Source organism: Falco cherrug, chromosome 8 (assembly GCF_023634085.1).
Source record: "Falco cherrug isolate bFalChe1 chromosome 8, bFalChe1.pri, whole genome shotgun sequence".
In the NCBI taxonomy this organism is placed as follows: Eukaryota; Metazoa; Chordata; class Aves; order Falconiformes; family Falconidae; genus Falco; species Falco cherrug.
Genome location: NC_073704.1, coordinates 25,729,820 through 25,750,104, shown reverse-complemented (window position 1 = coordinate 25,750,104; position 20,285 = coordinate 25,729,820). Strand labels below are relative to the sequence as shown.

Here is a 20,285-nt window from a genome sequence, read left to right as displayed (position 1 = left end):
CAAAGAGAAGCCACCAGCCTCGGTGAGGTGTTGCAGGAGTGTGTGGGATGCAGGTTTGCTTTGCACAGCAGGGTGGGAGGGCAGACAGAGTGGGATAAAACACCATGGGTAGTGATGCTGGAAGAGCCCTGTAAGAAACAACCCAGCTGTTTTCAGAGTGGCTGTGCATGGGGGCCTGTGCTGAGCACTCTGAACCCTGTGCAAAGCCAGCACTGTGCGCTGGAACTGGCCTGAACAATGTGCTCAGCTCAGAGACACACATTGCCAGAACAAGGGTGAGAGCCACAAAGCCACATGGGTTCAGGAGGGGCAAGGCCGGGGGCTGTGCGGCCGCAGAGCTGCCTGCAGCAAGCCCAGGGCACCAGTCAGAACAGGCTGGGAAAGCCACCATCCCTATCGGCTGCTGTTTGGAGCCTCACGGGGCACATTTTGCCTGCTGTCACCTCCTGGAGAGGTCTGTGGGTTGCATTTATAGACTTGGCCATAGACCCTGGTCCTTGTCCTCTGGGTTGCACAGTGCTGTCCCTGCATCCGGAGCATCACTGGGAGCAGGGAGCTGCACCAACCCCCTCTGTGCCCCAGTGAGTTGGTGCATGTACGCAAGCTGCTCGCACGCCTCCCCACAAGCATTGATCCATGGGAAAGCGTGCACACATGCACACACACACACAAAAACACGGCAGCCTCTGCAAACAACTGCTTGTTAAGTTAAAATTAAACTCTGCACAAATATTGACCTTTGGAGGGGACACAAACTCTGCCGATATATTTACCAGCTTTATAAATGGGCCTGACCACAGTGCCCTATACGCTGAGATGGAGGAGATGAGGACTGTGGAGGCGCTCAAACATCAAACGAGGTGCATCTTCCCCCTTCCCTGAATGGGGATCTCCCCAGAAAATGTCACTGTGCTTCCCAGCTGCACCCCACCCTCCCCAGAGTCCCCACTCGAGCCTGAAGGAGGATGGATGGTGGGCACGAGGATGAGCTGGATCTACTTTTCACCCCAGATCATGGTTTCTCGGGGGAGCAGCCAGCAGCTCATGGACAGCCCTGGAGCACCCCAGGGAAGCTCTTGTCCCCTCTGGGCTTGTGAAGTTGGTCCAGCAGAGCAGTCCTGAAGCTGCCCCTCCTCTTCCAACCCTTCCATACTTCACTGACCAAAGCCTTAATGTCTGGCACCCCCTGCCAAACCCCAGCTGCCCAGCATCTGGGCAGGCTGCTCTGCCCATGAGTCCATGCTCCCTCCACAGAGTGCCCAGCACATCCTGGGGGCTCCCATCTCTTGAGGGGGACCCAGAGCTCAGGGCTCGGTCCTCTATCTGGGAAGGCTTTGGGAGCTACAGAAATGCCAGCAGCCTGCAGCCAAGGGGACAAAAAGCACTTGGCAACTGAAATGATGCAAAGAGAAGGCACAGCACTGCTCTGTGGTGGAAAGTCACCCCTTGCAAACCCACCAGATTTCTCAGGAGGGGTCAGCGTTCCCAGCTGAGCATACTGGGGGATGCAGTGGGACTGGAAAAATACTTAGGGCAAGGTGTTTCCCCAAGGATGGCTAAATCAGCTCGGCTGTCATGGGAGAAGAGGCAAGCTCTTCTCACAGCCTACACCTAGGGTAAAGCACAGGAGGCAAGTTGGAATAAAGGGTGGCTTTTGTAGGCAGAAGATACAAATGGGGTAGCATAGGAGGCAAGAGCATTTCCTAATTATATTAAACTCTTCAGGGCAGTTGGAAAGACTTTTGAGCGCAACAAGTTGCTGTTGAACAGCTGGGCAATGAAGGAGGCATGAAATCAGTGCTGATAAATGCAGCACAAAGGACATGGGGAGCAACCCCAGCTAGGCAGCGCACAGCACAGGGGAGACATCCAGACATGCAAGGGGAACACACCAGTCCAGGGCTCGCAAGAGAGAAGAGGACCCCGCACACCTTGAGGAGACCAGGATGAGGCCAGCGTGCGTGGGCTGCCACTGCCCCTCAGTCCTTGGCCAAAGGGGATGACAGGGCAGTGGGCACAGGGTCCCACTGAGCATGGATCAGCAGGCAGCAATGCTCAGCATGTGAGAGGGATGATGGAGGGTGGATTTAGAAGATGGCATGATGGTAGCTGAGCATGCAAACCTAAGGCTATGCATAGCCAGGAGAGGGATGCAAACAGGGTGTGCATGCAGCAGGCACAACTCCTGCACCAAAAACAATGTGTGCGCTGGCTGGGCAGTGGGAGGAAGGCTTGTACCCGCATCAGCCTGGCCCTAAGGATGCAGGGAGGAGAGCACGACACATACAGCAGGGGATGCCCAAGTTCCAGCTCTCGGAAATACTGAATAGAGTCTTATTCAGGCTAATGTAAAACACTGTTAAAACACACAAAAATCCTTTGAGTAATGGGCGAGCGGGAAAGAGGCATCTATAATTAACAGTAACTGTTCGAGACGGTCGCTGCCCAGAGACGTGTACTGTGCAAAACCACTTGAAAAGGCCTCGTCTGCAAGGCGAAGCCTGGGGTTTTTCAAGAAGCCCGTCATGTAACGATCCTGGCCCTTCCAAAATAATTTTGCCATATTAAAAAAACGCAAAACCTCAGCTTAATCGCCCTGCAGCACTGGGACTGGAGAGCTCTGAGAAGAGGGGAAGGGAAGCACAACCGGCTTCCAATTAGAGCCTCGTTAGAAAGGAAAGCTGGGGAGCTATTAGAGAGCCATCCAGCAGTGAGCTGAGTGAGCTGCCTGGAGACCCACTGCAGGAGGGGTGTCCCCACCAGTCTTGCTCCTTCTGCACCCTTGGTGGGGTGCTCTGGGACCCCAAGGGTGGCATGGTCCCCACTGTGAGCACTTGGCCTGAGCAGATGGAGAAGAGGTTGCTGTAGTTGCATGCCTAAAAGTCCCCTGGGAAGTTCTGGCCCTACACAGGGCAGGGTTTGGGGATGCTCATGGAGCTGTGCAGGAGACACCAGGGAGGGGAGAAAGGAGAATTGGTTAGAAGGATGCTACAGCGGGAGAGGGGAAGTGAAACAGGAGTCTGTGGGCTTCACTGCTTCCTCCCACCCTTGGAGGCACAGAGCTGGGGCCAGAGACAGCCCCAGCATGCCTGGCCCTATGATACCAGAATGAGGTCCCGGCTCTGCCAAGCCCCTGGGTTGCAGCTGTGGGGGGAGAGGATAGTCCCGCTATGAGCACATCCATCCTCCTGCCCTGCACACACACCTTGCCACTTTCCCTGGCACCCTGGGTCTCCATCCCCTCCCACACAGAGCAGTGCCTCCCAGTGCCCGTTGTGCCTGCAGCTGAAGCACGGATCATGCAGTGGCTACAGCCAGTCATTGAGGTGACAGACCCTGGACAGATTAGTGAGAGTGCCAGAGCATCATTGCCCATCGCACTGGTTCATCCACTCCTGGCCTTTTGCTTCACCAGCTCTGGCTTTAATTGTTGTGCCTACCAGCCCTGCCTGCCCAGGCCAGGGCACCAGGCACCCACTTGCTTGCCTGCAGCCTGGCTTTGGGGCCAGGCGGGCAGGAGGCACACACGCTGCCTGGAGCAGTCTCCCCTTCACATCCCACAGCCTGGGACCCATCCAACATAAAGTTAATTTCTAACCATGGGTAACCACCAGTGCCCGAGCTGGGATGATTTATCCCCTATCTGCCTGGGTCAGATTTATGAGCTACACATCCCCTAGGCTGTGATAAAGGCCATGTCTGTGCTCCTCCACCACCACCCCTTCCCATAGCCCCTCCGTGTAGACTCACTGCCCCCCGCCCCCCTCCCCATTTACAAGCCTTCCCCCAGCACGGAAACCTGACAGCCCACAGAAGAACAGTAAACAGCACAGAAAATAGCACATGCTGGAGGCCAAGGAGAGACATGCCGGCTGGGGAAGCCACAAATGGTTCCTGCTTTCAGGACCTGTTCAAGAAAACAGAGTGGGATGTACCCTAGGCTCCCACCAGCCTTCAAAATGGGAGAGGGGAGCTGCTATTAATAGCTGAGCCAGGGCACTGCTCACATGCAGGGCTGGGTTGAATGATGCCACAGCCGTGCTAGGGATGGCCGAGCAGCAAGGAACAGTCCCTGTGGCATTGGCCACAGGCATCACTGGATGGCAGTGAGCATTTGCTCTACAAATGGGAATTCACATGCAGCGTGGAAAATTCCTTAGCCCACCAGTCCAGTGAGAGGCCAGGGAACTGGGTACCCAAAGTGGCACCAGTGCTGCTATGTTTGACCCTGGCAAGCAGCACTTTGCAGGGGGTGCTGAGGGAGGGCTCATCCCTGCACCCATTTGCCCTTATCCACCCTCCCCTACAGTTGGTGCTGGGCAGCCCAGTGCCTGGGCGCGATGTTATGGGGATGCCCCAGATTTGCACTGCAGGCTGCTCCAGGGTCTGATCATGGTGGTGACAAAGGCATGTGTCACCTAGCTTCTTTTTAAACAAGGTCTGATGGTTCTCCGCTTGTACCAGGAACACAATCAGCCCCTGAGCAGTGCTGGGTATTACTGCAGTGCTGGCAGCCTCCACAGCATGCCAAAATGTGTGGAGAGCCATATGTACATGGCTCCATTTTCTGCCTCTCTGCCAGCCAGAGGCTGCTTTGCCAGAGCTCAGATGATCTGCATGCATGGTGCTAGCCAAGCTGCTCCAGAGCCTTGTGCAGCAGTGTCACTGCCCCAACAGCCAGGATGGCATCACCCTTTGCACCACCACCATCTCCGCAGCCAGCTGGATGCACAGACCAACAAGAGAGCAAACAGGCTGGATCCTGGCAACCTGGCCATACAGGTTGTGGTCCTGAGCTGCCCCGAGCAGTCCAGCCCAAAGCAGCCCCCTGTCAGTGGCAGCCAGCTGGGGAGGGAGCAAAGGGCAGCAGTGACAGGGGGTTTGCAGGATGAAGCTAAAGGAGCAGAATTGATAAGGCTGGGGGCAGCATCTCGGCTCCCGGGGCAGGCACTGCCAGCTCCCCACCGTCCCCCAGCCCTCTGCAGCAATGATAGCGGCAGTGCCGGCAAGGGAGAGAAGAGAGCCTTGTTCTGGGGCCAAGACTAAGGCGATTCAGTGCTCTGCTCCCCTGAGGTTTCTCGGGTGAAACCTGGCTCTGTAATGGCTGTGTCTGTAAAACGTATGGAAATGCCCATAAAACCTGTATCAAATGCTATATGGATATATATGGATATATGGAGAGAACTATGAAATTAGGAGCACGCGGGGAATTGGGGCAGGACGGCTCCCTCCGAGCCGTAAAAACACACAAGTGAAAGGCAGGGGAGGCAGCAGCGCCGGGAGCTGTGCAGACAGGCCGGCACGGCCAGGAGCCAGGGGAAGGGCACCCCGGGTCCGCACTGCGTGGCCCTGCAGAGACTTGTGCCCATGGAAAGCCTGTGGGACAGAGAGACCTCTCCATGGGCCTGCATGGGACAGGCCCCTTCACAGGGCTGGGGAAGCCCCACCAGGGTCCCTCAGCAGCCCGAACCCTTGCTGCGGGCAGGGCCAGGGGAGCCTGGCTACAGCAAGACCTCAGTGATACCCCTGAACTGGAAGCAGCTTGAAGGGGGAGATGCACAAAGGTCTTTGCTGTGGATGACAGCAGCCCACTGTGGTATCAATGTCTAGATCCACTGGGGGCCTAAGGCAGGACAGGGAAGAGTGCAGGGGCAGTGGGAAAATAACCACTGATCCCAGTTGGAAAAAAACAGGCAGCACTGGCTGAGCACAGCAGAGCAGATGGTAGCAGCCTCAGAGATGCAGCAATCTGTATGTCCCTTCAGGGATGCCATCAGCATCCTCTCATGTATACCTGCCATGAGCCAGTCAAGCCCCTATGATCCTATATAGCAGACACACATTTTCCTACAATCCCCTCACTTTGAGAGCTGAGCTTTTTGAAAACTCTCTAATATCAACAGGAAAATCATAAACAAATAAGCAGACAGAGGGCCCTTGCCAAGGAGTAAGCATTAAATGATGAGAGAGGTGAGCCATGACAGTTTGCTGTCACCACTGATGCTGCTCCCTGCACTGCATGAGGCAGCACCCAGTTGGCTCCAGTCCTTCTTGCTTTGCCCTAGCAGGGACTGGGGAGCTGGGCCCCTATACCTAGCCCTCTGCCACTCCCAATGAAACCTTTCACTCCTTGTAGCCTTCCTAAAGCAGAAAAAAGGCCCAGAACCCTCAAATCTGTGGCCTAACCCCACTCCCTGCCTTGATCCATTTGCCCTGACAGCAATGAGCATGGAGAGACCTGTGCAGCAGGATCCAGCTCCAGGCATGTCCCTGCTCCTAACCCACACGGGGCTGATGCTGGGGATGGGGGAAAGCTCCTTGGCTGCTCCACTCAGCATCCCTGCTGCATGACAGCCACTGCATGGCTCCCTGCTGTGCCGCTAACCCAGGTGAAAGTGCAATGCTGGTACCAGCCCCACTGCCCAGAAGCATCTCTGTCACAGAGGCTGCAGCCAGGGCGATGCAGAAATGCAGTGCGAGAGCTGCAGACAGATGCAGTGCTGGGGTAGCAGGGTTACAAAGTCAGAATGCAGAAATGCAGGGCCAAGGCTGCAGTGACACAGTGTCCGGGACGAATTATTGTGGCGCTGATGTTGCAGATGCAATGCTGGGGCTGCACGGTTCCAAAGCCGGGATGCAGGAACGCAATGCCAGGGCTGCGGTGATCGCCGTGCCCGGGACGCCGAGGCGCGGTGCCGGCGGCTGCGGGCAGTGCGGCGGCCGCTGACCGGGGACAGGGCGCCACCTGCCGCGCCCCTGTCACACGCCGGCGCACGGAGTGTCCCCAGACCCTCCAGCACGGAGCCAGCCGCCGTGCCTAGCCAGGAGGGCGCGGGGTCCCAGCTACGGGCAGGGAACGTGCTGCCCGCTCTGCTCACCCCTCTGCCCTTCCACCTGCCGGCGTGACAGCCCGGAGGGGTCCCAGCCCCGCGCAGGATGGGTGCGGGACAAGGCTTGGTGCTTGCGGGGTGCAAGGGCAGCCCGCAGCACTGCATGGTGGGGGGGATGACAGCACTGAGATGTCCTGGGGACTGCAGGCACAGCTTAGACAGCCTCGGCTGACGCGCATTTTGCAGCAGTGTGACGGTGATGAGGATACAAATGCTTCCAGGCTGTCTCCTTTGGGCCCCAAGCCCCTAGCGCCGGGGCTGAGGGGAGTTTGGCTTGTCCTGCAGAATAAATCCAGGAAGCAGGGCAGTTAGGTGCCCATGCAGGGGGACATCAGCAGCAAAACAGTCAGAGAGGGGGAGAGGTATGGAGGGGATGGGATGGAGCATTACAGGGTATGGATGTACCTGAGACCCTCCTGGCTCTCTGCTCCACATCACCAGGTTCAGAGACTGCCCAAGGGCTACCAGAGACACTGGGCAGCTTTGGGGGGTTTAGGAGGTGTCCTACCAAGGCAGGGGTGCCAGGCAGGACAGGGCTGCAGGGGCTGGAGACCATGCCAGACTGCAGCTGGGAGCAGGGACAACAGAGAGTCACTGTTCCCAGGTGCTACCCGTGGGTCTGCTCAGCTCTGAGCTCAACTGGGCAGCCACGAAATGGGGCAGCACCCAGGGAGAGCAGGTCCCCAAATCCCCACAGCTCATCCTGCACCAGCAACCAGGGCCCTCACTCAGCCCTGCCCAGCGGTGAGTTGGCACCTCTGGCTCTGCATGGTACCACCTCCCCAGGCACCACACCACCAAGCAGGTGAAAAACATGCAGGGGCTTCGAAGTCGAGGGATGAGACATGAATATGGATGAGGCCAAGTGGGCTCATGAATACTAATGCTTGTTGTAGCTTTCAGGAACATCAACACGGCACAAAGATCTAATATTACTCTTGGCCATGCAAATGGAGCGATATCCTCACATCAACTCTGCCAGGACCATGCCAGGCATGCCCCAACTGGCAGGGCCAGGGTGGCATGTCAGTTCCCCAGCCCATGTCCTCAGGCTCTGTACTCCAGCTCCTGGCAGCCTGGGGGAGTGGGATGGGAGCCCTGCTCTCTCTGCAACCCTGAGGTCCCGAAACGCAGGGAGCAGGAGCCAGGCAGGCAGGGAGCTGACTGCTTTGTGACTGTGGCACCTGTGCTGTGCCAGGCACGTGTGGCTGCAGCACCCCAGAAGCCAGCCAAGGGATGTTGCCTGACAAGCAGGGATGTCCATGGGGCTGGCACACCCCACGGCTGGGGAAAATTGCACTGACTGGCTCCAGTTCCTCTGGGCAAGGGTCAGCCCACGCTGGCAGGGTCTACATGGACCAGCAATGCTTTAAAAAGTATCATTGATGAGGGTTAAGAGCCAGAGGGAGGATTCCCTAGGGAGGTGGCAGTGCCTGAGCATGCATTCAGCCATGCTACCAGCAGGCTCCAGGGGAAGGGAGGGCAAGCAGGGTCATGAGAGGCATGAGGATGTCAGGTGGGATGTGACCACACTTGGGCAGGACAGGACCTGGGGAGCAGCTGCCCTGGGGTTTCCCAAGGACCAGAGAGCTCCTGGGCTGGGACCTGAAGAGCAGCCATGCTGAGGGCCATGGGGATCTAGGGATGCTCCACCAGACCCATCCATCCTCCCTCTGCCCTGATATTCATCTGCATCTCCACCCAGCAGCCAGAGCACCCAGGACCACAGGGGACAGCCAAGCGCTGCTGCCAGCAGGGACATGATCAGGAAGGATTTTAGGGGTGTAAGCCTTTTGGCTTGGCAGAGCATCCCCACCACATTGCCCCAGCTCCAGGCTGGAGGGTGCTGTGGGCCACCTGATGCCCCTGGCGAGGCTGGCAACCCTGGACCAGCGTGGCAGCCGCGGGCACCGCAGCAGGCTCCCGCGCTCGGCCGGTGCAGTGCGAGGTCACACCCAGGCCCATGAACCCGGGCAGGCACAGGGGAGACCTTCTAGTCGCACAATTACTATATTATGTAGCGCTAATAAAAAAAAAAAAGGGGGGGGGGGAAGGCTTGAAGTTTTCTTAGTGCCACATAGTAAAGTATTTATAGAAAGCCAGGCGTGAATGGGCCGCTCACAGGCCACACTCCTCCTCGGCGTCAGGATCTCCAGGAATTATTCTGTGCAGTCACATTGTTGTATTCACCCAGAGATTGAGTTTAATTACAGACATGCGGGTGAACAGGCTGTCAGTGTTCCAGCCTTGCCGGGGAAAGGGCAACTGAGCTCCCTTTAATGAATGTATTTTAAAAAGACCCAAGGTTGAAATAGAGAGGGGGAGGAGGGGGGCTGGCAGAGGTAGCGCTGGGGATGGCGGGGATGGGGAGAAGGGGCCACTGAGGGATGTGGGGTACCGGCAGAGCTGTGGGAGCTCTCTGGGTGGGGGAACAGGGCTGGGATGCTGGGGAGAGGATGGGGATGATAGGCACAGGGTGTGTGGGGCACACAGATCAAGAGGCGCATGGCCCAGATGTGGCCAGAGCTGCTCACAGGATTCAAGGCCCCGAGCATCCACTCTGCGTGGGATGGCAGATCCCTTCGGAGACCTGGAGGAGCTTCCCAAAGAAAATGGGGGGAGTGGGGAGGGCTCCCAACTTATTACAGAGCAGGGTATAAACAGAACAAATAAATATAGAGCTGCTTTATTACAAGGCTGGCCAGCTCTGGTGGCTGGCTGATTACAGGGCAGGCTGCTCCAGCACTACGCAAGCCCAGACCTCAATAAAGGCCAGATTGGAGCTGCCTTTTGCTCATTGACAACTTCAGCGCACTCCCGCCGTGCCGCTCAGCTCCAGCACGCCGCTGGCTGCCCCCGCACCCCAGCACGGGGTGAAGGGGAAAATAAAAGCTTAAACAAATAGTGAGTAAGCAAGGAGCAGGGGCAGGCAGGATCAGCAGCCTTGCAGACAGGCACTAAAAATACAGTTTATTTTCCTAAGGAGCCAGCAACTTCCAAAACTGGAGATTTAAAAAAAAAAAAAAAAAAAAAAAAAGAATAAAATGCCATAAGAATTATAGATCCATGGCGGGGGTGGGGGAAAGACCCAAGAACAAGGAAAGAAAAACACAGTGATGAGTAAGACACATGCATGACGTACATAAATACACTGAGACGGAAATGCATAAGCCTCCTGCACACAGAGCCACACGCAGGCACACGCAGAGGCACACGTGTGGGGCCGGCTCCCAGCAGGGATGGAGCCAGCCCCCGCTCTCACCTCTTCTCTCGCCGGGGCAGCGGGCATTACCCTCCATACACACACACACATCTTTCCAGGGCTCAATGGACACTTTGTCTCGTAGTCCCCGGCGCTCTCTACACCTGGGCTCACAAGCCACCACCAGTGAGGTGGTGGTCACTGTCCCTGAGGGCTCCCATGACCACCTCGGTGCTGAATCCCTGGCACAAGCTACGGACCCCATGGTGGGGCAGAGGGTCGAGGCACAGACCCAGCCAGGCCAGGAGCCTCCTGGCCAGCAGCCAAGGCAGCCCCATGCCCGGGCAACTGGCCAGCGCGCCAGACCCCAGCATGCCCGCAGGAGATGAGGGAGGGATGAAGACCAGCACGTCTGTGGGCTGCGGGTCGGGAGGCTTTAAAGGAGTTGATTTAGTATTGTCTCACCTGCCCTGAAATGGGCACTTGAGCAAGGGATGGAGGTTGCCTCGGGTCATCATAGTGCTGAACAGAGCCCTTATAGCACAGGGCAGGAGAAAGGAGCTGCTTTGGAATGAGCCAGCTCCCCTGGGCACAGCTGGGTGGGACTGCGTGGTCCCACATGTCCCCCACGCACAGCTCTGCCAGGGAGATGCTCCCCCTCAAACACCTCCCACAGTGATGGATGAACATCACCCTGACCACCAGCTTCACTAAAGTCCCTACAGCACCTCAGCACCACTGCATGCTCCCCAGGGCAAGAACTGGGAGAACGGGCAGAGCTGGAAGGGAAAGCAGGCAGCTCCAGTGCTGCGCAGCCTTCCTCAGTGGTTTGCAAGGTTCCCTTCCCTGAAGGCATCACTGTGTGCCCCAAGGGACCCTGGCCTCCAGCCCTGCACACTGCCCACCCTACTCCACAGCACAGCCTGGTCATGGTGCTCTCGGGGAAGTCACAAGGGGCAAAGCAAGATACAGCAGAGCCCCAAATCTTCTTCCGTGCACCGCACAAGATGGCAACACCCAGACCACACCAAGGCACATGCCACCTCTGCGTTTCTTCTGCCCTCGCCATCCACCATCACCTGCATGGGCAGGTCCTGCACCAGGCACACAGTGCACAGCACACAGTGAGCCCAGGGCTGGCCAGGGCCACCGCGGCAGCCCCCACTGCTGTCTTCCCCCCTAACCCAGGGAGCGGAAAACGGATCTCTGCAAAGGGCAGCTCATGCGGAAGCTGTTCGCATCCCGTAGTGCGGGCTCAACGGGTGAGGAACAGGGCAGCTCCTGGGTCGCCGGGTTATCGGATGATAACAACCCAGCACAGCCTGAGCACGCGACTTCCAGCAATGCAAGGCTGCTTCCTTTGTTTTGGGAAAACAAGAGGGGAACAAGACTTTTTCTGGCACGTTCTTGCCCGGCCTGAAGCTGCCCCCCACTTGCACTGGCTTGGAGAGGAGCCGTTCCCTCTGTCTTGCTCCCGGCAGAAGGAGGGGGCACAGGCCAGCCCTCGCCCTTTTTGCCTTTCCCACCTCTGCGAGGAGCAGGGCTGGAGCCAGTGACCTGCCAAGCAGGTCCAGATGGTCATTCCTTGCATCTAATGGGGGTCCCAGCTGCCTCCCCAGTTTGGCTGTGCCATGGGCTTGCAGACTCACCAGAGACCCCTTGGTCCTGCCTGCACAAGCCCATCTCCCAGGGCTTAGCATCTGTGACAGGGCGATGCTAAGGCTCAGGGAGGCCAAGACACCCACGCTTTGGGCTGTGAGGACCCTACCACAGTAGAGTTAGCCCAATGCCTCCCCCTTTCCCAAATGCAGGGCTGAGCCCTGCATCAAGGCAGGGGAGCGGCACAGGGCAGCACAGGGCTCGGGCAGCCATTCCCACCTTCCCCTTGGCCCCACGGACTTGCTCCATCCCTGCAGTGGTACCCCCTGCTCCCTGGAGAGCTGTGGGTTTGATGGGGGTGTGGAAGCCCCCCCCACCCCTTCCCCAGCGGAGGAGGAAACATAATAAGAAAAATAAAATTTATAAGCAAGGCAGTAATTACAGTGTGGCTACAAAAGGCTGCCTCCTCAGGGCCATCATTATGTGGCTAAATTTAACGCCCTGCGTGGCTGCTGGGGGGTGGGGGGGAAGCCGCGTCCTGGGGCTCTGAGCATCCACACAGACGCCGGCTCTTGCTACCTTCCCTCCGTGCCGGCCAGGGCAGCACAGCTGAACGGCAGCCAAGAAAGCCATAAAGCAGGTCAGAATTTTTTTAATAGTCTATTTACCAAGATGCTGTTTTTACTGCCGAGGTTTCTCTCGTTTTATCTCTGGCTTTCCCCCCCCTCCCCTCGCTCTCTCTTTTCCTGACTCCTGAACAGGCTGGACTGTATTTTCTGTTTTATGTTCCTCTCTCTCACTTGCTCTAAATACTATTTTCAGAACTCTAATTTTATACGGTATGTCCCTTTTTTTTCTTTCTCTCTCTCTTTTTTGGTAAATATTTGCCATGACTAAGCCAGGACACATCCCGTTTAAAAGGCTCCCATCCCACAAAACATCAGCCCTTTAATGACATGAATCTCATTAGCTCTCCCCATGAAAAGAGGTATAGAAAGGAGCATCACTCAGCCCCTCTGAGTTCCTGTATCTGCACAGACATATATTTAGCCGTGTGTACCGTACAGTCACAGGAGGGGACAGTCTGGGCACACGCACACCACCTCATTCAGCCAGAGGGACCCAGAGCTGGGGCCCCTGGGACCAGTGGGTTTTGGGATATCCGTCTGTCTGGGATGGGGTTGGGAAGGGCTCTGGGCCCAGCGGAGCCAGAGCTAGTCCCCAGAAGCTGGTGGCTGGGCACAGAGGAGCCTCAGAGCCCCTCCAAGCTGGGATTTGGGATTCTCTGAAGGACTTTCTCCAGTGGTGGGGGGTGGTTGTGTAGAGCCCATCTGTGCAAGGAGCAGAGCTCAGGCACTGCCCTCTCCAGGTCCTCAGCCCCACCAGCCAGGTTTGGCACAAGGCAGCAGATGTTGGCTGCACACTTGAAGCTTGACCCCAAAGGACCAGCACAAGGTCCCAGGAAAGGTACTGAGTCCAACAGCCCCAAGAGGTTTCCTTACTGAGGTGAGGGTCTGTCTGCACCCACCTACAGATACCCAACACCAGAGCTGGCAGAGAACATCTGCAGCCCAGGTGCAAGCACAGCATCCCTGGGGAGCAAGCAGAGCTCCCAAGAGCTCAGGCTCTTCCAGCCTTCCTCCCAGCAGAGGAGGAGGCTCTGTCTCCATCCATAACAGCATCTTCTGTTGGCAAATGTGTCCATCCACAGTCCCATGGTGGGCATGGTAATTTCTTCTTTGGTGTGGGCTTTCCTTCCTAAGCTTGGTCATCCCTTCTTTGACTTCACCATCCCTTCCTTGGCACAGTCATCCCTCCCTCAGGATGGTCACTCTTTCCTTTTGGTTCAACAGCTGTCTGGTACCAGAGGGTGAAACCCCAGGAGATACCACAGGGTTTCCCATGGCTGAGACCTCACTCACAGAACCTGAAGGACACAGCAGGGAGGTCCATGGAGAAGAATTTGCTCTCTCTTTCCCAGATTCTCTCTCCATTTTCTGTCTCATTTCTAGACCTACCAGGTTACGGTGCTATTCCTCAGCCCCACTACACCCCTACCATGCTGGCGTTAGGTGAGCACATTACCATGACCTCCTCCTCCATAGCTGTCCCCACCAAGCCAGGTGTGAAAGCTGTGCAAACCTACTGCAGAGCCCATAGCATGGGGCATGGCTGTGCTCACTGCATTCACATGGATGCTCCTCCACATTTAGGGGAGACAGCAAGAGAAATAAACCCAAGAAGGGCTGCAGATAGGCAGTGCCGTGCAGAAAGCAGCGCTGCTGCAGACATTGCACTGACTGCGCAGCACAAGCTCTCCAACCCATAAATAAACCTGGGGGGATTTCATTTCCCTGCTGTTTTCTTTAAATTGCTTTAAAGATTTGGTTTCGGCAGCCGAGGAGACCTAGCATTAAGCAATACCACCAGCTCAGGCAGCAGATGCTCACAGTCAAAAGATTAACACGCCCATGCTGGCTACATGCACGCTTTCTGGTGTGGGACCCTCTCCCCCAAAACGGGGCCACATTTCCAAGCATTTCCACAACCTGGAAAGCAAGACACAAATGGAAGGGGAGACTCACACCTCCCCAGATGCATGGCTCCCAGAGCCAGGGCTTTCAGCAGCTGTGCCGGGAGCTGCAGCCCGTGTGCCGGGCAGGGCTCCACACGCGCATGCACCGCTGAGCCAGGCTCCCCCCTGGCCCCCAGCAGCTAACATTAATTCATTAACAGTCCCATTAACACCCAGCTGTGGTTTCCCCCCAAACTCAGGCAGGGACCCGCTCCCCTGTGACAGCTGCTGACAGGCCAAGTTTCCACCTTCAGCCCTTCTGGAGTTCTGTATAAAAATAAGCGGGGCTTTTTTTCAAAAGGAAAACTGTATTTCCCCTATCCACACGCCCGCGCACATGTGCAGGACTCACAGCAGGAATTTGCTCCAATTTCCCCCACCCACAAACACATCACCTTTGGCCAGAGACCAAATGTGGGCATTTTCAGCCCAAAATATCAGGTTTTTCAGCACCCAGAAGACAAGAAGCTGACACGACCCTGAACTGGGCTAAATAGGGCAACCACTCCCTGGCCAAGGTGTGCTGGGAGACCCAGTGGTGCTCCTGCTGGGGCCTCATCCAGCACCCCCAGCAAGGCAGCTGTCAGAACCTCCCAAGGATTTGCCCTCCTGCCATGGCCAACCATCCTGATTGGGATCTGGTACCCAATTTCTGTTTTCTCCTTTTCATCGTCTTTCACAGATAGCCATGAGCACCAGATGCTCCAGCATCCCAAGGAGATGCCCAGCCCAGTATCTACTTGGGACGTGTTACCCAACATCTATTTTCTCATTTTCCACATCATCATCTTTTTCTCAACAGCCGTGAGCACCAGTTGATGTTCAGGAGGCTACCCCTGATTCTCCAGAAGCCCTGGACTACCCTGTGCCCCAGAGGGGCTGATATCCTTGCCCTACTGCATCTGGCTGCACACCAAGCTCTGCAGCCTGTGTCAGCAGCACAGGAGCTGGCTCTCTGGGGCTCTCACCGGGAAACTGGCAACCAGGGAGCAGAGACCTCCATGAATTGCAGCCTCTGAAGGATCAGAGCACTTCTTGGGGATGGCTGGGCATGCTACCTTGGGTACATCATGAACAGGGTGGCTTCAGGTCCCTGGAGAGGACAAAGCAAGGGCCACCTATCTCCCAAGGTGCCTGGCTGCTAGCAGAGTGCCCTGCATCCCTTTGATCTGGAGGTGTTTGCCTTGCCAAGAGCCCTCTAACTACTCCTTCCTTTAAATAGCAAAGCTCACAAATGCCCCATACGGTTCCATGTCTATATGTTGTCTATATATTTGTGTACACACACGCACACAACATACAGAGATTTATTCGTGTTTTCAGAGCGGTTCATGATACATTCCAGGACGAAATTCCAGCCAGCACTGGAGCCAAGAACATCAGTGGCCCTGGCGTTCACTGCCCCCTCTGCCTGCGCACACACTAAATACGGAAAGGGAGAGGTATAAATAGAGAGAGAAATACATGAATGGCTCTGTTTCCTTACGCAGATACATAGGACTTGAAGGTCTGAGCAGAGTGGGAGCAGGCAGCCTCAGGAATCTGATGGCTGTGCCTCCTGGGGTGCAGAGCAACCCCTCCCCAGGCTGCTGCTGCCTGCCCAGATGTGCCCAGCTGTTTGGTACCACCTCTGCATGGGCTGTCATGACTGGCAGAGGCTACGGGGGCATTAGTCCAAGGGACAGGGAAGAAGAAGCTCTCAGAAACACTGAAAAAAGCTGCCTGTGGATGTCACAGGAGAAGGGGCACAGCTGGGGGTATGGGGGGAGCTGTGGAGGGCTCAGAATACGCAGGGACACAGTGAATAAACCTGGCAGCCTGTTTCAGCAGGAGTGCAGGGAGCAGGGGACAGCAGCACCAGCCGTGCAGGCAGCACTGCTCCCCTGCCCTACCTGTGGCCAGCAGAGCCGGCAGGGATGGCAATGCCCCAGTCCAGCCCCCATCAGCTGGGGGCAGAGAAGCCACCACATCCCTTGCTGACACAGAGCAGTGCCTTTAGAGCCCCATCAAAGTCCCCCTTGTTCTCCTCCCCAAAAGGTCCTTTGCTTTTAGGAGCCACTGCCACATCCTGAGCTGAAGGACCAGGACAGGCAGCTGCAGGGCACAGCAGCGTGGGGCAGACTGTGTCCTGCACCTTTCCCCCACCAGCCATCCCTGCATCCCCCCTTTGCCCTCTAACCTAAACACAGCGCCAGCGAGCTCAGCCCAGTGGGGCTGGGACCCCAGGTGCCTGCACTCTCCCCACTGCCCACCGCGTGCTCCTCAGGGCTGGGCAGCTGCCTGCGGCCACGGGGCCAATAATGTCCAAATGTGGAGCAGGGCCGGGAGTGGTGGCGGGGGGATTGCTGCTCTGCTTTCCGGAGGGGGAAGGGGCTCTCCCCCTTCAATGCTCCTGTTTGAGCTGAGGCCTGGCACTGGCTCAAACCACTGCTTGCTGACACGAGATCAATCATCCCCTGAGCTGAGCTGCTCCTCGGCAGCACCGCACAGCCGGTGCCCATGCATGGGCTGGGGCCTCTCCCGAAGGAGCAGGGTCTGGCCCCTTCTGCCAGACAGCCCGTGACGCCTCTCTGCCTGCTTGCAGCAGCACCTGGCACAGCATGGCATGGTGTGGTGTGGCATGGCACAACATGGTACAGCATGGCATGGCACAGCTTTACATGGCATGGCACAGCACGATATGATATGGTATGGCACAGCATGACACAGCATGGAGAAGATGAGGAAGACCCTGACTGCAAAGGATGGTTCTCTGATTGTGCCAGACCATGTGCTACTGCAGAGCTAATGGCTATGTGGTGCCCCAGGGAGGATGGCTGTGACGACGCGTGTCTATCCCTCCATCCCCAAACAAGCCAACAGGTGATGCTGGGCTGAAGTGAGGCTGGGATCAAGCAGGCAGATGCCCGTACCTGGCTCAGGTGCCATCTGCTCTCTGCAGTGGCAGTGCCAGAACTGTGGCCAGGCACAGCACAGTCACCAGGGGGTGGGCTGTGAACAACCCTACAGCCCCAGCAGGAGCATCCCTGGAGGACTCATGAGACAGCAGCCACTGCTGCCGCAGTGCACTCCCATCCCCAGTGGATGCAAGGGCTGGAGCAATCACGGCCAGCCCAGCTGCAGGGGGCTCACGCCTTGCCCACAGTCTGGGCACTATTTTGGGCAGGCTGCTGCCCTGAGGTGCCCATGCCAAGTTTGGTTTTAGCAGCGTGCAGCTCCACTGACTCATTGCTTGTGCAAGTGGCCTGTGGCTACCAGCAGCAGCCCAGAAAGTGTGCTTTGGCCAGGCCCCCCTCACCTGATCATGCCTCAGCAATAAATAAATGACACCACAGCGCTGCCTGCCACGTGCCTCCAGGGCAAACGCTACAGGGGGGGCAGTGTCCATGCAGTGATTGACCCCCCCACCCAGTGATGAGTGCCTGTTCTCCTTCCCAAAAGCCCCACTGTGGGCACGAAGCACTGGCCCCTGGCCCCTCAGCCGTCAGACACGGCACTCTGCCCCTTGTGCCCGTTGGTGCCAGCACACACGCTCCTGCTGTTGTGCACACACTCGTGCTCTCACATACATGCTTACACTGAGCACGAGTGACCCTCTGCTCCTCCTGAGTGCAGCAGCACGCAGGTCCTTGTGTACACATGTGCATGGTGGCGTGTGCCTCACTCCCACCAGCACAGCCGCAGCCCACTGCATTTCTAGCATGGGACCTAGACCCAGGGCAGCAATGAGATGGGGCGACCAAGGCTTGCTCAGGAATGAAGCAAGGACTCCACAAGCGGACCCAATCCAGTACAGGACGCAGGCACCCATGCATCTCACTGGACGAGCACAACACAGATGTGGGCGCACACAAGAGCTTGCTCCACTCATCCGAGCATCCCCAAAAGTCAGCCCCGTGCTGCCGAGCCAGCCTGCGTGGGGCCTTGCAACTTTTGCACTGCTCAGCCCTGCTAGCAACAGCGCCACAGCCACTGGCTCCTTCCCCAGCCCCACACTGAGAGACCCCAGCCTGGCTGAGCACCTGCAGCATCTTTTCCCCCAGGCCATGCACCCTGCGTGTGAGCAGCCCATGTCGCAACCACGCGCCAGCCCTGCTCTGGCCCAGTTGCAGCTGCAAAGCCGCAGCTACCTTGTGCTAATTAAAAACATCCCTCATTGGAAGGAGCCAAAAGGCCGCTTCCTCCCTGCCGCACCAGGCTGGCGCGGGTTTGAGGGATGCCATCCCCACCCTGCAAAACATGCAGCCCACTGCTGCCTTCGCCCTTGGCCGGGCTGCAGCAGAGCCGCTCCCTGGGGCTTATTTTTAGTGCCTGTTAAAAAGGAGAGGCAGAGCACTGGAGGCAGGCAGCGTGCGGGCAGGTGCCCAGCTGGACCCTGCAATGGCAATGGCCAGTGGCTCTGGCGGGTGCCCTGGCCGCCCTCCACCTGCCCCGCTGGCCCACGTCCCCTCGTGGGAGGGGGACAGGCGCCTGGCCCCTGTCCCAGCCCCGGTGGGGAACAATAAGAGGGACGGTGACCCCCGGGCGCCCTGACGTCAGCCGGCACTGCTGCCGGCACCGCCGCCAGCCCTGGCCCTGGGGCTCCCACTCGCCCTTGGCCGGGGCCGTGCTGGAAGCCGCCTGTTTGTTTATCTTCCTCTCCGGCGTTGCTTGTTTTGATGGCACATCCTCCTCCTCCTCGCCGGGCCCTGGGGTCGAGCCATGAACCCGCCGCGTCCTGTTTGCCGAGGTCCCGCGCTCGGCTTGCAGAGGTGCGCAGCAGCCACCCCCGTGCACACCGGCCGCAACAGATAAAAATACGCAAGGCAGAGCATCCTGAGGTGCAGGGGCTATATTTGCACTGATAGTATCAGCATGTTTGCCTCTGGCGTACCTGCTCCTGCTCTCCCCGGGCCAGGGGACACGGCGCTGCATGGACCCGCTGTCCCCCTCCCAGAGCCAGACCGTGGGCTCTGGCACCAGCTGTGTCACAAAACACTGACCTCAGCCAGGCTGGGGCAAGCCCTTAAAACCCACGTGTAGGCACCCCATGCTGCCTCGTGGGGTCACCTCTGCAACCCAAAGGGACACCTGAGGACAAAATACCCCCGACCTGCTGGGTCCTAGGCTGCTGGAAAGGCTGTCGGGGCAGCCCCAAGGGACTGAGCCCTCTCCAGCCGCCTGCTCCTTCAGCTCACGGTGTGAGCCCCTGGGCTTGCCAATAAAAGCTGCTGGCTTTGCCTCGGCTCACGCACAACCACCGCTCTCCCTCCAGCTCTGCCCAAGCCCAGGCAGCTGCTCAGCAGTGAACCCTTGCCAAAACCTGTGTGTGTGAAAGCGTCGTTTCCTAAATGTATAAATATTCCCAGGGCTTTGCTGGAAAACTCCCCATGATTAGTTAAAATGCTCTGGACAGCCAAATGCACACAAGCCCAGGGAAAGGGCATATTTAAGCCAAGAGGCTGTGCAGCTCTGCCCTAGGGGACTGGCAGGTCCTTTCCTCTCCACGAGGAATGCAGCAAAGGTTTGGGAAGTGAGCAAAGCTGCGGAGCACTTTCCCACATCCCACCAGCCCTGTGTCACACCATCACAATCCCAGGAGGTGCTTACTACTACCAAACATCCACAACCTGAAGCCCCATTTCCCAGAAGGAGAGGCTGGAAGGACCATCAGACCTCTCCTCCTGACCTCCTGCCCACTGACATCCAACCACGCACACCCCAAGACTGAGCCCAGCAACTTGGTTTTCTTCCAGGTGGGCTCCCAGCCCACTTTTTGGAGACAACAAGAGATGGAGGATCAACCGCTGCCCTTGGGAGTGTGCCCCGATCGTTAATCGTCCACAGGAGCAAACCCAAGTGCCTCTGCCCTAGCTCGAAATTGCCTGGCTCTGGCTCCCGGTGCCTGGCTTGTGCTCCGCTGCTCTCCGCAAGATTAAAGAGAGCCCTTCACTAACCAGCATTTTCTCCTTGTAAAGACCCTCACGCACTGTAATCAAGGCGCCTCTCAATTTTCTTCCTGATAAGCTAGTCGGAGCTC

General features: G+C 57.5%; 2 protein-coding genes across 5 annotated transcripts in view; one reads left to right on the top strand and one right to left on the bottom strand.

Moving 5' to 3' along the window:
- Positions 1-20,285, bottom strand: part of NHEJ1 (non-homologous end joining factor 1) — a 44,510-nt gene that overhangs the window by 16,043 nt on the left and 8,182 nt on the right. The window lies entirely within an intron of this gene.
- Positions 697-19,412, top strand: LOC129736671 (uncharacterized). The gene is made up of 2 exons (XM_055719119.1): positions 697-860; positions 15,069-19,412. The coding sequence occupies exon 2, from the start codon at positions 17,836-17,838 to the stop codon at positions 18,769-18,771; it is 936 nt and encodes a 311-aa protein (XP_055575094.1). The 5' UTR covers positions 697-860; positions 15,069-17,835; the 3' UTR covers positions 18,772-19,412.